At 40.8% G+C, this 18,439-nt stretch overlaps 1 protein-coding gene across 7 annotated transcripts in view; it reads left to right on the top strand.

Moving 5' to 3' along the window:
* MEF2A (myocyte enhancer factor 2A) overlaps positions 1–18,439 on the top strand; it is a 78,031-nt gene that overhangs the window by 14,123 nt on the left and 45,469 nt on the right. For all 7 annotated transcript variants that reach the window (XM_052672581.1, XM_052672578.1, XM_052672575.1 and 4 more), the window contains exon 2: positions 13,441–13,639. In XM_052672581.1, the coding sequence (XP_052528541.1) occupies positions 13,586–13,639 (54 nt within the window). In that variant the 5' untranslated portion in view covers positions 13,441–13,585. The remainder of the gene's footprint in view (positions 1–13,440; positions 13,640–18,439) is intronic.

Here is an 18,439-nt window from a genome sequence, read left to right as displayed (position 1 = left end):
TGAGCCTGATGCAAATAAGGAAGTGTTGGCTTAAGTATTTGAGCAGCAGCATGTCAAATGCAGAGTCTAGCAGGAAGCAGAAGGCTGGAACGCAGTAATTCGGCTGGGCTCACGTGGCTCACAGTTGCAGAGAGGTGAACCATGGCTCTCAAAAAAAGAGGAAATTTATTTCTTTGTAGCAGCAGTGGCTGTGCTCCCATGGGGTGGGGGGTGGGGAGCTCTCACTGGTGGCTGCACAGAGCTGGAGGTGAAGGTGGCCCAAAGACGGCATGATGCCTTCACTGTGATTCCGTAGGCAGGAGGGTATGTCTGAGGCATGGGTGGGGTGAGGCACCTCATTATGACACTGTAGGCTTAAACTTGATGAAGGATGAAAGAGATAACGCTGGCTTCTGTGTTCATTAATTGTACTGAAATTCTCATGTCTGCATAAAACCTAGTCAGTGTGTCAGGACAATACTGTGGGCTTCTGATAGTTTGGTGTTTAACCTTTGAGCAATTGGAATTGCAATTGTAATATTTCTGTAAAAGTGGGATGTTCTGTATCGTTTCGTCACTGATAAACTGCTTGCTTGTTAGTCTCTACAGACTAATTGAAGGACTTAATTAGCTTGCTATGCAGTGTGAGTGAAATCTACTTGAAACCCAGTCTTTTACCACAGGGCAGCTGTACTTTGCCTCATGTTCCCTTGCCGTGCCCACGACATGCTTGCAGGTGTCCTTCTGCCAGTGAGGAGGACTGGTGATGTCTGAGCAATCTCAAGAAGCTGCTGCCTAAGCAGAGCAGTGTCCAGATGTGCTTCTAGCATGTGGCAAGCGTGCAGTTGCACCTCAAGTAGGTATGTGAGAGAACTCAGAGCTAACCAGCATGGGTACGATTTCAGTAGAGCAGCAGCAGGCTGAGCTGTGTGTGAGCCAGTGCCTGGGCACTTAGCAGAGCTCTGCGTGTTCTGCTGCCTCTGGCTGCAGTACTGGAGCTGACGGCCATTCCGCTTTCAGTGCTGAGTATTTCAGGTTAAGGAGTTGGGCTTTCTTCCCTGCTTCTGTAAAGAAAAGGATGTGAATGTGATGGAATACAGGTACTTTCTTTACCTCTTTATCTCTCTTGAGCTCTGTGATCAAATCTATTCTTTTATTTTTCACCCCTAAGGCAGCAGTCTGAGGCCATGAACTGTATTATCCCAAATGTCCCATGTTAGTCCATAGGCAGCACTTAGGAGAGATTGCCTTCCGTTCCCCGCCATCCTGCCTTTCTCTGGTGTATCATTGATTGCAGTACAACACAGGAAAGTGTAGCAACAGAGGTTGATAAAATATTTGAAGTGCGTGCTTCATTAATTTTGACAACTCAGATTTGTTTGTACTTTTTATATGCCAGTGTGTGTATAATTGTATGTCAATAGATATGGTGATAATGTGCCTTTATATGTCAATATCTTTTATGGAGAACATCTGCTATGAAATTGTCGGGACATTATGCCATGAAACTCGCCTATTTTATGTTCCAGTAGCTCTTGTGTACCCAGTTGATGTAGTAAACCAGTGAAACGTTCCAAATATAATTGAATATCCTATCCAGCTAACAGTGCTTCCCATTTTCAATTTCATCAGTTGTATGCATCACGTTATAGTCTGTAACATTGTAACTTATTCCTTAAATTTGCATAACGAGAGGATGAACCAATTAGCTTCAGAGACCTGAATCATAAAAATTCATAAATCACATCAATCCAAGGGTTATGTGTGTGCTTTCAAGTAGTAAATGGGTTAAAGCAGTGCTGGTACATGCAGTGCTCTGCTGGCACTATTCCCTTCAGATGGTTGGTTGGAATGTGAGGCCTCTTCGTGCATTTGCTGTAGCAGAGCTAAACTCTAATGTCACTTATGGGAGAAATTTAATACAAGCAGTTTGTACAGAACTGAGTTCACCTTAACTGATTTTGCTTCCAGAGAGTCAAAGAATACCATCTTCTTCCTTGAAGTTCCTTTTCAGTGTTTGTTTGAATCTACTGAGTTCAAACAAACACGTGCTCGTCTTTGTGGCATCACACTGGATGAAGCACCACAGATGCACTCGTTGCTAACTCTTTCTGCTGCCGTCCTGTCATGCTTGTCTTCTGCTTTTTGGGGCTTTCTGGTCCATTTGGTGCCTCTTTTCCTTCCAGCTGTTCAGAGTGAACATTGTCCTTGAGGCTGACTTGGATTTGTTTCAGAAAAGCACGAAGAGCAAGGTGTGGCAGCTGCCTCACCTGCATGTGTGAAGCCTACAGGGAGCGTTGCCATCCTCTTTAGGAATATTCTGGCATCAGTTCCATCTGCTGAAAGAATTTGGCAAGGGCAGCCATTTGAATAAAATGTAATTTTGAGTCTGAAGATACACTGGAGAGAAGAAGCATTTCTTCTTTTATGTGTGTGTGTCCAAATTGACAGCTTGCAGATATTGCAGCTGGACAGACTTAGTAGCATTAAAACCTAAAAGGAGAAATTATAGTTTACTCTGGTTAAAGCAAACCTCAGTGCGTCACTGCTTTCTAGATGTGGTGTGCCTATGCCATAAACCAACTTGCCAATTAATGAACTGTGCATTTATGGCAGTCTCCAGAATCAGTATGCTGTGGTTCTTTCTCTGCTGCAGAGTTTGTTTGTTGAGAGAGTAATGCATACAGAGGGAGGTGCCTGTCATCTGTCATCTAAGATAGGCTTGTTAAAATTGCTAATCAGATATTACCATCTGAATAGATTATATTGTTAGAGAAAGAGGGAAGAAAATCTTCCGAAAGTGTAATGGGGGATCTTCCCAGGTAATGGTAATGTGTTAAGGTCAGTGTGTGCTTGAAGTTAGGAGGTAAGCTTGTTTTCTTTCATATCTTGCTTTGGAAAGCAGCAGGGGGTGATGGCACAGAGGAGGCGCCCGCTGCTGCACCCATTGGAGCTGCACTCAGAAAGTGGCAGCACTGCATGCTGGTGAATGCGTACAGGTACAAACATGGGCTGTAATCTTAGGTGTGTCTGTGCCAGGGTGAAGATCTCCTCGCTTCACATGAAACCATGAGCAAAAGCTTTGAGAACAAAGTCAGTCTCAGTGAGTTGTTTTTTTTTCTCCTGTTGTAAAGGATTTATGAGGTAACTGGGAAGAAACAGAACTCCATCACCAACACAATTTCATAATTAAAATCTGTTTAACTTTTTTTCAATTTCTTTTGTGCCGTCAGAGTATCTCTTAATTTGGCATATGGCTTCCCACATGTTTGCTGTAAATTGGCTGTTTAGTTTTTGTTGAGCAAAATGTGGCCTCATGCAAAGTGTGTGAAGAATCAGAGGAGAATGAGCTGAGCAACGTAAGGATGTGGAAGAATGGAAGTGGACAATCACAAGTTTTCTGTGGTGTGCTTTGTGGGCAGAGTCAGCTTTGTTGTGATGTATCTGTATGTTGCAATGAGATTTAATAGGTAAGTGAAGGGTTTCGGCGTGCTCTGGGTGTGCTCAGCAGTGCTCTGGTCTTAGAGGGTAAAATGTGTTTTTAATACAAAGGCAGCAGTAATAGCAGTGCACATTTTAGACACAAGATGCACTGCCCCTTCTAGGATCTGTCTCTGCTGATGCAAGTGAAATTGGAGACTGAGTGCTGGTATCTCTGCTGTTTGCCAGCGAGCTGTCAATATTTATTGCTTCAGCTGCTGCAAGACTTCAAGTCAGCATATACAAGTAAGAAGGTTTTAACGTACCAAAAGCCACGAGAACTCAACAATAACCTTTTTTTTTTTTTTTTTTTTTAAGAGTTAAGATGCTTTAGAGAAGGAAGGAGGTGAAGTGTGACACTTCTGAGTGGGTTCTTGAAATTTGTCTCAGCTGTGAAGTGCATGTCAGTTGGCTGTGGTTCACCTTTTGTATTAATATAACTCCATGGAGTCATGTGTTAGTAGAGGATTTACTTGAATAAGATAAGATGCTATAGAATAATGAACTCAGCATCTGATCTGCTATATACAATTAACTTTCATTGATACATTTGGGGTTCTTCATGAAGATTAAATGCTCTGTTGTCATACCACAGAGAGCAAGTTCTTCATGCACCCCAGTGATACTGTTAGAATAAGAGGAACAAATCACTGATGTATTCTGACTAAGTTTGTCACTTCACGTGCAGGAACTGAACTCTGATTTTAACCACTCGTTGCTCCAGGCCTGTCACAGCTCTCTGAACTTGCCCTCTGCAGGCTGCACGTAGCCACCTACCAGAACTGCAGGAGTATTCATGTCTTAGAACAGAGCATAACTGCTCTTACCAAAAGAAGGTACAGCAGTCCACGTGAACTGCAGCAGTTCCAGCAGTACCGTGTGGCTGAAGTTGTTCATGTCTTAACTTGTATGTACTTGTTTTACAACTCCAACGTGCTCTGTCTTAGGTAGTTTTTGTCAGAGGTGAATGAGAAGGCAGCGTGGATGGAAGGGATCCAACCATGGATGTTGTTTTTTGTCATTTTCCTAGCGGGTATAAATCACTGATGCAATAATTTTATGCTGAGATGTCCACTTTGACTGTCTAATAGTGCAAGAGGCTGAGGCTGCTAATGTAACCTGCCCTTCAGAAGACTTTGTAGGGCTGCTTGTTGGCATTTCTGCCAGTTACTTTGATAGTGAGGATATGCATTTTTTTCCTTTCTCAAAATAATGATAGTAAGCTGTGCTTTTTTCCCCATTTTTAATGCCTAATGGTGGGTGTGGATGTCCAACTGCATTTGTGAACTGTGGTCCCTGACCGATCCTGGTTACCGTCAGCTCTGGGCAGCCCTAACACCAAGCAGAGCGTGGCCGGCGGAGCAGGAAAAGCAGAGACATTTCCTGAGCAGTTTCAGAAAGCTTGCATTTGCGTCAAGTGCTTTTGTCATAGTTAAATGAATATACTTGTTTCAGTGGGAGAGGTTTTTAGCAAGGAAGGTCTTTGGCAATCTGAGCATATTTAGGCTCAAATTCCTGGCTGCTTAATGCGATAGCAAATAGGCTGCTCATACAGTGAGGTCCAGCTTTTGTGATATCTTGCCTTTCTTAATACCCCTTGCCTTGTTCAAGGTTTCAGTGATGTAGTTCATCAGCTTTAGGTGTGGATAACTGAGTCGATCCTTGGTTGGGTCTTGATGGAATCTTTCTGGGCATTCTCCTGAGCTCCCACCAGATGAATCTCCTCCTTTGGAACTCTGTAGTGGCTCCTTTATTTTGGCTGTTAGGTGGGTAGGTCCTGTGCGTACAATGACTGCAGCACTACGTAGATATCATCCTGTTGTTGTGCTTAAAATGTGCTTTTAAGGTTTGCTTGCTTTTGAAAACATTTGTGGGTAAAGTATTTGTCAGTATTTGTTGACAGGAAGAAACACTAAAATATGTGGGAAAATATATGTTCTGAAGATTTCCAGTGCACTGTTTAACGCTTTTAATCCAATTATTGGAACAAACCAGTCAGATTGTTCTCTTTTTTTCTTTTTTTTTTTTAATTTATAGTCGCTGGGTTTTTAAAGGATAAGCCAACTGACTTCAGAAACTGTTGAAACATTGCATCCTGCTGCACACTACTTGCAGGTAGTTTTGCTACGGAACAGTAATATAACTTAGATCAAATGACTGAAGTTTGTTGTTCACTGTTCCATGCAAGAAAGCTGGATTAAAATTATTCTCTTGTATGCTCTGCTTCGCCCATACACTTGATGATAGAGTTACTGTAAAGCCGTGATTTCCCCACGCCAGGTAAACCAGTGCTCTCTGTGTGCTGCTTTGTTGGTGCTGCCCAGGAAAAGTTGTTTCTGAGTTAGCTAATTTTAGAATTAGGTTTCTTTTCAGGAAACTGTTTCTATTTAGAGAACAGTTCTTATCTGAAGATTCCCTGTGCTATATTGGGTGTAGTTTAGGTAATGTTTGTGTAAGTGAGTCAAGGTGGCTGGGTCGTGTTGTATTCTGATGCATGAATAATCAGACTGCTAAGTGTTGGCTGCCAGTAAAGGCAAAGCTTGGATTCAACAGCAGAAAACATTTGGAATAATACTCTTTTGTCAGTAGAAACTGAACTTACTGCAGTGTGTTCAGGCATAGGGGCGTGTATCTAAATGTGATTGACTGTCTTTAATGGTCTGACCACTGTTTGGTGTTGTTTTAGGAACAGTGTAGGGCAGTGAGAAAAAGAAATAAGCTGTGAAGTACCTGGATCAATAAGATGCTTTTACATCTTGAGGAATTTCATTCTGGGCTGCTTTCAAAAGTAGCTGCTGAAATTAGAGTTCTTAGGAATCAGGTGGCTTTTTGGCTGTGGGTGCCTAGCACCATCTTCCCAAATTCTTTAAGGCTGTCTGTAATTCTGCTTTGATTTTATCTTCTGCAAGATGTCTTCTCCTGAGACACACTTGAGTGGATTCATCTCACTTGTACGTTGTTTTATTATTTGCTACCTGACTGTCTCAATTAGATTCTGTAACATTTAGATTACAAGGGCACTCTTCACGCGTGTTTGAAAAAGTCCTGCGCTGCGTGCTCTCAAACACTTCCCCTGTTGTTCTCCAACCCCTACCAAAATGGTGTTTTATTATAAAACATAAAATGGCTCTTTGCTTAAGAAGGTGCAAGGAATGCTTCACTGGGATTTGCTTTTACTTTCTGATATATACTAGCTGTTTTTCTTAGGTAGAAGTTTAAGCTGGTGGTGTATCTGAATTTTAGAAGAGACTGAGCTTTGAACAAATGCAGCTGAATGTTACCACTAGAGCCTTACCACGAACCTTTGTGAGAAACATGTAGGCGTCTTTAGGGTTGCTGAATGTCTCAGTGAGGCATGCAGGCTGTTTTCAGCATTATGTTGTCTTTCTTGTCTATGGTTTATAATTGTTGCACTTCAACAATATGACTGCATGCTGTTATTTAATCAGGCATTGGATAAATTATCAAGAAAGCTTGCTGTATAATTGTTCAGTGGCTTAAAGCTTCTTACAGGTTCTTTGTTACGTTATATCTTTTCTACTTCTCCCATTTTTCCTGCCTCGTTCCCTTAAAAAGAGACCCTGGATCATGTGGAACCCTGGAAGACTGGAAATGTGCATTCAGTAAGAAGCTGAGTATGCTCAGGAAAGTGGTTGTGGAACTACCCGTCACTGCTGGAGCAATGAGAGCCAGGCAAGAAGGTGGGAGCCTGACTCTCCTACAGGGCCTGAGGAAACTAAGAAAGGGTTGGAAAGGAGCAGGTAGTTGAGGATGAGCTGAACCTTGGGAAGAAGTTTCCTAAATATGAGCATTGCTCTGCCTTACAAAGCCTCTGTTGACTGAAGTCTGACTTGGAAGCCACAACCTGTTGTCCAAGGCACAGAGCTCAGGGAAGAATCTTGTTTATAATCCTTCTACACTTCCATTCTCTCACATACTCACTTCTGTATCTTGCTAAAATCTTCATAAAATCTGACATCGGTGGAGTGCAAAGTCTGCTTTGAGGAAACTATATAAGGAGAAGGTGTAAGCAGAGCCCTGTGAAAGCCATGGCTGCCTTTGTATCCTGTTACATTCCTGCAGTCAGCTGTGGATGTTTCTGATTGCAGCGATGTTTGGTGGATAACAAGTGTTGAAGTGGCTGTTATGCGGCTGTTTGCCTCCTGAGCTCAGCAGTTTGTGCTCTGTAGGCAGAGTGGGCACTCTTCCTCCTGTGAAAAGGAAAAGTGAATTATTGGAAGTTGAGTCACTGATGAGCAATCAGAACTGTGCTGAGCTTAGCTTTACAGGTCTTGCTGCAAATCACAACGTCACAATGGTTTCTGAGTGAGTTAATAAGTGTTAAATAAGTTTAGCTCGCAACTTACCATCTAGGTTGGTTTCCAGTAGAAGAAAACTAAAACATGGGCAGTCAAATGCCTTTTATATACATGCAAACTAAGGAAAAATCTACTGTGGTTTCTGTCTTACCTTTGGGAACAATGCTAGTTGTACACCGGCCAGTTTTAGTACACCAAGTACAGACACTTTTTCTTAAATGGAGAGTTGTTTATTTGGCATTTGCAGAAGAAAACTGAAATAAATACAGCTTTTACAGTTTAATGCCATTTGAAAGAGCATTTCAAGGTCAGCATCTGTGGAATGATGGAAATAGCGAGTGACCATACGTGAAAAAAATGGCAATGCAGCTTGTCTAGAATTTCACAGAAATCTGACTCATTGAAGGTAAGACTTCAGGACAGGTCAGTGGTTGTAACTGTGAAACCATCTTCTGTCCACCTCCTTCAGTCACTGCCCAGAGTCCTGTTTGCTCTGATTTCCATTGTGATTAGTGTAGGTGTGACGTGTGGGGCAGGGGCACTGCTGAGAACTTAGAGATAGTGAGATGTGATACCTTTACCAACCGCAAGTGTCGGTTGGTTTTGGAGTATTTACTTATTTGAAAAACAAAAAAGCAAAGAAATAAGGTTATTTATATTCATCTCATCTATGAACTTCAATTGAAATGGAGAAAGTAACGGGCCAGGATAGCAGCAATTAATGTCTGAGTGTCTCTGGTGGACACTGGTGGGTAACTGGTGCAACATGAAGACTTTTGGATATAGAATTCCCAGAGGGAACTTTGTTGTTTCTTTCCCTATAGCCATGATCTGACTTAGTGGGATGTAACAGTGCTTTCTAAGAGTGCACCAATGAGCCTGAAGAAAATTCCCTGGGAAAGGGTTCTTCTAACCAGAATAAAGCTCTGTGCTAGTTGGCAAATGTGGCCATTGGAAACTGTATTTTGTTTTTTTATTGTAAGGTGAGGAAAAACCCTTTGCCCATGGTTTGGTGCTCGTGAAAGTGCTTTTAAAGGTGATGATGCCTGAATCATTAGGATAGCTTTAAAGAAACAGGAATGAGAAGGTAGAATTTAACGTCACATGAAGAAAATACATAGTTGAGATGTGTGTTTCTGCAGGTAGCTTGGTATGGCTGTTCTGCTTCTGGAGAGTAAACGTTCAGAATAGAATGCTGCATGTTTTCTGGACTTCAGCAGGCCAAGAAAGCTTCTAACAGTGTACCAGTGTGAACAACGTTTGGGCATTGAGTTTAGTGGCAATGTGAACCCATCTAATTGGGATTAACTGGTGGCAGCAGAACTGGCTGTCCCTGATCCAGGACACTGCTGCTCTTCTTGGAGCTGGTGCTGATGGTTCCTGAAATCTCTTTGGTCACCCAGCTCAGGAGAATCCTCCTTAAAAAAAACGTGTGCTCTTGGGATAATAAGACTTGTTTGGAAAGCAGTGTCCTAATCCCAGTCCATTTGTCATGCAGTTCAGAACTTTGTAGCTCTGCTCACAGGAAGATGTGGTTATTCAGCTTTGTTTTAGGCAGGACATTCTGCTGCTTAAAAAGAAGTGGCAGAAGAGTCCACATTGAGAGACAGGCAGTGTTTGATATTCAGGAGTTGCAATTCTTCAGTAAGGCTGTTTTTATGGAATGCTCTGAGATTTTTCTCATAAGTCTTGCAAAGTTGATTCAAAAAGCTGTGTAACTTACAAATAAGAAGATCATCACAGAATCAGTGTTTTAATTATTGAATTTAATATCCACTCTTAGGAGATGATTTAAATGTTCTAATGAGAAACACATTGATACTTCCATGTGTGGTGTTCTGTGCAGCTGAAAGAAACAAGTGCTTTATCACACATAAAGAGTATCAATAAGAATTGTGCATGGCTTCCTGTTTTTTATGTTGTCCCACTTGAAAAAATGTTCTTTTGGCTGGGGCTTGGTTTATTGTTCTGTAACAATACTTGTGTATCACTTGCTGGCTGAGGACCTTGGAGTTGGTCTGACTGACTTTAAGGCTGTGCTGGATCTAGAATGACTAAAACAGAGGATGGAAAACACATGCATTTCCTAATATTGCTGCACAGCAAGAAGTGAGAGATCAGTGGCAATTGGCAGTCTTGTTTTCAGAGGTTAGACCATGCTGTTGTCCTCCATACAGCCTTCGAACTTGTGATTAATGATCTTGGTGAAGGTGTTCTTTGGCTCCTGGTTTTCTCTGGCCATTTCCCCTTGGAGCTGTGGGTGGGGGAGGAGGACACCTCGATGTCTGTAGGCAATACAGAAGAACGAGATGCTCTGTGTTGTCTGCGCTGCTAAGGTGTAACAGTCAAGCTGGTGATGGACCTCATCTTCGTAGTCATGCATGTGTGAATGTATTCTGGTTGTGTCCTTGTTGAGCATGCAGAGAATTAGAATTATGAATGGATGGGCTGCTCAGCCTTGAATTGGTTGTGCATCTGTGATTATCAGATTGTGCTTTGAGGTAGAACAATCAGATCTACAAACATACCCAGCACTGGCTTCTCTAGGACTACAAAAGGACGTTGGTTTGGCCAGCATTACTTTCCTATTTAGTAACCCCCAGGCGAGGCTCAGCAATGCAAGATGGAAGTGTGCAGATCCATGTGGTGAAGGTCTTTGGGAGGTACCACGAAGGCTGTCCGACCCCATGACTTCCATTCCTTCACGTGCATTGCAGTGCATGAGCTGATGTGGCTGTCAGATGTAACCTGTAACCATGATGGGGAAAATGGAAGCCCAGGAAAACAAAGAGAAACAGAGGGAAATAAAAGGAAAATAAATGGAAGGATTATAATTCTGACACAGTTTTTCCTAACCTGTTCTGCCAGAAAGCTTCAAGGCCTTGTAGAGTTCTGCACAGATGTAATTTGTTTCCACTGAACCCTTGAAAGAAGCTTTGTAAGTAGGTCAGATACAGTTTCCTTGCTTTAAAGTTGTATCTCTTCCGCTATTTATGAAACTGTAAGCAATCTTGAGAATAAATGAACTGATCTGAGTTGCTGAAACTACGCAGCCACGAAGGTAGATTTCTGCATGTGGTTCTGATGTCTTTCATTATTTAATGGGACGTTTCCATATGTGTGGAAAAAGAATCAATCCAGAGGATGGATTGAGGAAAGAGTCAATCCAGAAAATGTGAATAAACGTTACTTTTATATAATAACAGAGGCTTGTACTTAGACAGCTACCAGCCTCAATTTTTCTTGCTGTAACTGTGAGCCAGCATTGTTTTCTGCTTCAAGCTTATTTTGAGGCACGTGGGCTTTTTTTCCTTCTTTTTTTCCCCTTACTCTTACCATTTGGTTTAATAGAATGTGACGTTCTTACCAAAAAAGATTTGATTTCTATGTGCCCATGCAAATAGATGGAAAGCTGTTTTTGGTGTTTGTAATTTGGTTCTGTCAGCTAAGGAAGTATAACTTTACCTTTCACACGGTGTTTTAACATTAGTTTCATGTTTACGTTTGGAAATAAATGTGCATTGATCCTTCTAGCTTTACTTGGGCAAAAATGTGTTGATGATCTGAATGAAGAGGCTTTGTGACTTAAGGTGTGTTTGCAATAGAGGCACGACTTGGCAAAGTAAGAACTACTGGGTACGTTTTTGATGCAGTAGCACGGAGAGACTGGTGTCAGTTCTGCTGATAACCAGGAGCGAAAATAAAGCTGCAACAGTTTTATTTTCATTTTTGGGAAATGATTGCAAATGTTTATAGATCTCTTACCTTGTATAAGGTGTGTGTTGCTGGTCCTCATGTTTCAGGAAGAGCAGAGAGAAATGGAGAGGGTGGGAAGGAGTACAGCATTGCTGGCCAGAAATGCTTTGTGTAAGAAGAGACTGATGGGGGTGGTGGTGTTTAGTTTTGAGCCAAGGTACCTGAAGGAAGATACAATGGAAATCAGGACTGACGTGATGGATGAAGACAACAGTTGGCTGCCTTGTATCAGTCAGACTCTGTGGATATCAGCTCTCAGGTACTGGCTGTGTTGATGGCTGCTTTTACAGAGCAGACGCAGGAGTCTGCTAATTCTGTACGTACTCAGACAGCTATTTCAGTCATGTATGGTGTCTTAAAAAATAAAGCCATACAAAATTTTAAATAGCTGCTCAGAGAGACCCTTTTATTAGCTTTGTTCAAGGAATGCGACAGGACTTCTGCAGAACTAGATTTGATGTAATCAGACATGGGGTGAATCTTTTTTAAGAGAAAGAGGCAGCTGACTGAAGTCTGCATGTTTTATGAATTCAAGCTTTATAGTCTGGTGGATATTCCTGGTGTGTTTTCAATGAGAAAGTAGAAATTTGTGTGCCAGCTGTTGTTTTTCATGTCAGATGCTTGCTCTGCACTCGGCTGTGTGGACATTTCCTGCTCTGGCCTTGACTCACTTTTAACACTCGTTTAGAAACTCCTTGGAAGAAATATTTATTTTTTTTTTGTGCGAAAAAATACAAGGGATGCAACAGTGCATGCATGTCAAGTGTTGTGAAGTATAACATGGAGCTCATTTCCTTTTGACCAACGGACATCACGTAGTATTAATTTGGTCTTCAGTTCCATTGAACAGCATTTCTAAGAACTGCTGGACGTTTTATGTTTTACCAAAACAATCCCTTGTTGCTATCAGGTAAATATGAGATGACATCCCTTCATTTCATGATGTTCCTCTGCCTCTTATTTTATTTTTTTTCCTCTTCTGTTTTTTAACCCCGAGCTGCATCAGAATGGCAGGCTGTTTCCCCGGTGTAGATGGGATGCGTTGTGAAGTGCAGCCTGTGACTAATCGCCTCTTGCTGTCTCTGCCTATTAGCTGGCTGATGGTGATGTGGTTGCACCACTTTCTACACATGGCCTCAAGGATCTGGCATTGTGACACCCGTATTAAAATATGCAGCACTTGATTTGTGGAGATGTTTTGGGTTGGAAAATCGGAGAGGTTATGAACTGATGTTGTGGCTGTTTTTACCCTTTTGCTTTAATGACTGGTAGGTGGTAATTGAGTGAGGTGTGCCTAATTAATCTCAGAGTATGTGTTTTAGTGTACAGTCGATGTTCTAGGGGCTATTTATTTTCAGTTTTTCTCCCGTTTTGTTAAGTTGATGTTAATTTGAGCACTGTGGGTATATGGCTTAGAAGGTTGATTTTTGTTCTGCTTTGTTGCTGTGATAATTTTTAAAGTGAAAACACACTTGAAGTTTGTTAAAAGTCAGTGCTGAGCACGTTGATTTGATGAATTATTACCACATGAAAATACCATGAAGGCACTTTGGGTTTTCAAGTTCACATGCACCTTAATCTTCCTAAACAGTTTACCAAATGCAAACAAGTCCTGGACTGGTGATTGATTTATTGGCAAATGTGAAACTTGCAGGCTGTTGTGGGGAGTGTAGCTGTATGAACTTCACAATTATCTGCTGGCATCTTGGGTGCTGTGGAGTTCTGTTGAGAGAACATTTTCTGTCTGGGATTTCTGTCATATTTAAGTGAAGGCACTCCCAGTTCAGTTGTATCCTCACACCCCCAACCTCAGACAGAAACAGAATGTCATTTAGTTTAGGAAAATAGGAAATATAAAACTGATGAGGAAGCATCATTAATTTTTTCCACCTTTTTTTTTTTTTAGGGGTTTATAAGAAGATATAGGAACCGCTTCTCAAGCTGAAGACAAAGTAAAAGAAAACTGTATCATGTGTTAAAATACCGAAGGGTGAAATTTCTTGGATTAGCATATTTCTGGATTGTAAAGGAAAGGAAAGAAGAGACTGAAAATGGGGAGAAAGAAAATACAGATCACGAGAATAATGGACGAACGGAACAGACAGGTGAGAGCAGAGAAATGTGTGTGAATGTGGCCATCAGTAATCCTAAAAATGAATGGAGACCGAAGTTCATTTGTTGTCTTCATTCACCCTTTAGAGCTGCTCATTGTCTTCCTGTGTCTACAGATACATCACCAGAAAACAGGGAAGAAATCTCTCTCAAGTTTTTTAATCACGTTTTTAGGGGATATTATTGTTATAAGTTCCAACAATGGCTCCTTTAAATGAAATTCACTGTGTAGCTGCTATTCCCATTCTGCAGCACAGTAGAAGTATTTATGATGCAGCTCTGAATCAGAATAACTTCTGATCTTCAGGAATAGTTGTCGTGAGTCTGACTAAAGATCCAGCTAATCCAATGTCTTTTATCCAGCTATGGTCTGAAACAAATAACCAGTGTTGTGTAGGATAGAGATGCACATGTTACACTGCTCTGTAATCCTCTTCCAGGTTCTAACTATTCTTAGCTCAGTGATTTCCTGAGCTGGATGTGGTTTCCGTATATTTAGTAACCATTAATGGATTTCCACCCCCCTGTCCCAGTGGACTTGTTCAGTCATCCTTTGAGCCCTTATAAAGTTGCAGCATTTACAACATTTTTTTGGCTCAGACTGTCTGTAGGTTTGTTGTATGTTGTTTCAAGAAAGCCCTTTTCATTTATATTTAGTTATGCTTCTGCTCGTTTTTTAGCTCTTCTCTGAAAGAGGCACAAGTCAGTCCCTGTCTGGTCTGTCTCTGCCTTGCTTATTATTCTGTGGAACTCTGTCATACTTTCTTATTTTCTCTTTAAATAGCTGTTTTCAGGCTTAGGCATCTTAGCTTAGTTGTCTTTACACAGAATTTACTCCACACTTGTGATTGTACTCACTGCTTGTCTCTAAACAGTCTTGAGTGCTGTGTTCTTTTTTGATCACAAAGGGAGCCCAGAATTGCACTCAGTGTTCAAGATGTATGCAGAACATGGATATATAGCAATGGTTTGTTTTCTATTCCCTTCCTACTTTTGGCTTTTTTTTTTTTTTAAACTTCTGTTGAGCACCAGCTTGAAGTTATGTATCTTTCCAGAAAGATAATGATTGATGTTGGGGTTGTGATAGAATTCCATAAGGCTGTCTTGCTGCTGATGTGCCTGCTCAAAGCCCATTGTTTTGTATGCAAAATCGGGATTGTTTTTCTCCCTGTATCACTTTAAAGCAGTGTAAACTCTGAGAAGGCTATATATAGCAGAAAAGTATTATTGGAGTTTGGGAGAAAGCCAAGTATTGTGTTTGAACAGCTTTAATCACACAGCGACTGTGTGTTTGATGTAGATAAATGTCTTAAGTACACATAGTAAAAGCAGAGGAATTGTCATTTCTTTCAGATCTTGCTCTGGAACTTCAGACAAGTTGAAGAGGTAGAAATTGGTTATTCTCACCTTCCTACCCTCCTTTAACTTGCTTGGAGAGCAAGTTATAAACTTGCTGTTTTTGTCATGTTTGAAGTTAGAAATGCCCTTTATATATATCCATATCATTGTTCAGATCGTTACTCTTTTTCTTTTCTTTTTTTTTTTTTCTTTTTTTTTTTTTTTTGCATTAAGAGGTAGGGAAATAGTGCTTTTGTTTGAAATTTTAGCTGCGCTGCATGGACGGAAGCAAAATATGGGGATTCAACTTTAACTTCCCTTATGGATATTTTTTTGGCAAGCACATTTTTTTGGCTTCACAGTGATTAGGAAGAGCTTTTAGGCCCTAACTTAACACTGGAGTTAGGTTTGCCCATTTCCTTTTCCTGTGGAAAAAGATTTTAAAGATATAAAATAGCTTTTGTCAGTGGAGCCATGTTTTGTAGAGATGGTTGATGGGTGATCAGTGTTTTTTGGCAGCAATTATATGCAGCTTTGACATACTAGGATGCCCTGATGCATAGGATATCTATTAGATATGGATTTACTTTGAAGAATTTTTTTCATTGAGCTGGATAAGGAGTGTAGTTAGGGCTTATTTTGCAAACCACATCGCATACTTCATTTGTATTCTGTGAATTTTTTGGTGGTATGAGTAGCTGATTAGTAGGTCACTGATGAATATGTGAGTGATGTCCTGTCTTTCTGCTTAGTGTTCTTTTGTTTGGAAATACAAATAGAAATGTGATAGAACTGTGCTTGTAGTGGGTCTGGATAACTTGTGGGAATAAGAACTTTTGTTTTATCAGAAGCATCTTATTTCTAATGAGATTGTATGTGAGCTCAAAACAATTTTATGTAGACCATTACTCTGGGGAATTACAATTGTCTTGAGACTGTCATTGTGTTATTAATTAAGCAGTCTTATCTGCTTGAATGAGCTGTCAGGCATTTATGTTCATTAAGACAAAGAGAATAAAGTACAGTAAATTAGATATCAGAGGAGCTCAATCTTGCTGCCTTTACTCTCTGCCTCCTCTGCCCTTCTTTGCATAGTGATATTAGAATAGTATTGAGGAGGCTGTTGGCCTGCATTGAAGATGCATCGTTTTTGTTTTTTGTGTGGTCTTAAAAAGCTGCTGTTTTGTAATGTATGCGGATAGCAAGATTTCCACCTACATTTGGGAGAAATACAACCCATTAAAACTTACTTCTGTACTTGGTCAGCTTGTTGAAATGATGACTGAAAACAGAGTACAAGCAGCAGACCAGTAAGATGAAGCCTATTGGACCTCTGGCTTCTTGCCTCACTAACGCTTTGTAATTGTCAGCAATAAGTAGGTAAGGAAGATCTACTTGCTGTAGTTGCACCTTGGGTGGGTTGAGCCCTAACATAACATTGTTTCAGAGGGAGTGTTGTGTCTGGGGCTTCTGCCCAAACACCTTCAAAAACGTTGAATAGAAATGTTACAAGTATCTGAATACAGATTGTTCAGGCCTTGCATGAGGCTCTGTGGGCCTTTAGAGGTCTTTAAAATGTTTCTTAGAAGTGTGGAATAGGAGTGTAGGTGGAGCTGGGGTTGTAATTTATCTGACTGCATCTGTGGAAAAAAAAAAAAAAAATGGTCAGCTGCTCTATCTTCTGTGCAGCCATGGAGGTGTTTAAAAGAACTTATTTGCTTTTACTGTCTTGAATTGTTCAGATGTTGGGTTAATTTGACTAGTAGTGGATGAGCTGAAGTAACAAAGGGCTGCTTTGTCATAATTTGCATTGGTTTTAAGAAGTAGAAAGAACTGGATCATTGCCTGACATTAACTTTGAGATTCTGAACTAGCTTCTTCAGAAGGAGGTCAAGACTAGATCAACAGAATCCCTGGGAGGTTTTTTCCTCCCTGATTTTAATGCTTCAGTAGTGCAGCTCTTAAGGTAATGACTTGCCCTTCCCCCAAACCAAGAAGTCCTCAGTTTTGTTACAGATCTTCACTCTTTGTACATTACATGCCAGGTACATGTTCTGGGCTTAGTTACTTGGCATCCATTTTCTTTTGTACAATAAGAACATTTCATGTGGGATCTTTTTTGGTAAATACGCACCGTGGAAGTAAAAGCAGAAACAGCCAACCCTTCTGTGTTGAAGAGCAATATTTTCGTGGAATGGTATTTCTGTTAGAAGCAAACTGAAAGTAAGGAATATTTTTAAGTAACAGTTTAATACCTATTTACTTTCAGTCGGACGCGAGGCACAGGAAACCTGAAGTGAGAATTGTTTTTGCTGTAAATTGAAATAACAGAGGAGACTTCGTAACGTAACAAATGAAATCTATGGTCTTAAACGTGTATAAACAAATGATTCTTTTGTCTTTGGTGCACGCCCGTAGTAGTTCACAGTACTGCCTTGGCAACAATCGTAGCAATTTCTCATGTTAACATGGCTTATTTTTAGCTCAGCCTCATCCTTGCACTGGGAATGTCTTTGTCCTGGAAACAGTATGTTCTGCGTCCATTTTCATCGTGCGTGTACCGTGTCTGCCTTTTAGATGGTTAAAAGAATATACAAGATCCAAATCGCGTACTTTCAAACGTGAAACTTCCCTTTCCCCTTGGAGAATTGTGCTTATTTTAGAAACAGGGAAATTTAAAGCTGATAGGCAATTTGGTCAGTATTATGCAATACTGCTGGATGAGAACAGCAAGTGGATACCATGGAGCACTGACAGCACAGTTACTGGAGAATGAGCAGCAGATGGAAGGAAAGCAGTACGAGGTTGTGCTTGCATGCAGACATCAGCTGTGGCCATTGAACACAATGCACTCACACTCCCTATCCACTAATACCAATAGAATTAACCTGTGTTTCTATTAGTGCTTACATTTATTACCTGTGTTCAACAGTGCTCCATGTTAGCAGTTGCATTTAAGGTTGTGGGCAGTGTGTGCCAACAGACGTTTTGGTGTGCCAGGATGGTGTTTAATAGCTGGGAAAGAATCACAAATCCACACTGCCTTTGCCTGCATGGCAGGTGGACAATTCTGAATCCTGTTTTAGTAATAGTTACTGTTAGCAAGGTGTATATCTGTGTTGTTAATGTATGTCTGCATCTGTTTGTCAGACTTCTTATGTGGTGAGAATGACGCTGTGTGTTTTCTGTTACAGGTGGTAATGAAGTAATGTGTGTAAGATATTCATCTCTAGAAAAAAAATGCCTTCAGGTGTGAACACAGAATTTTCCCATCTTCCAGATATGTCCTATAAACTATAGAAACCCATAATACTGGTTTCTTTGTTTCTTTAATTCCTGTCTTGCAGATAGGTCACTCACATGCCACAGAGATGTATGCTTTGTGGGGGCATGAGTAGATGGAGGTGTTCCATCAAACTGAAACACTTGAAAGCTCGGAAAGTGCTATCTTTATT

The sequence above is a fragment of the Tympanuchus pallidicinctus genome, unplaced genomic scaffold, assembly GCF_026119805.1.
Source record: "Tympanuchus pallidicinctus isolate F22 unplaced genomic scaffold, pur_lepc_1.0 scaffold12, whole genome shotgun sequence".
NCBI lineage: Eukaryota > Metazoa > Chordata > Aves > Galliformes > Phasianidae > Tympanuchus > Tympanuchus pallidicinctus.
This window is presented reverse-complemented; position numbering and strand designations above follow the sequence as displayed.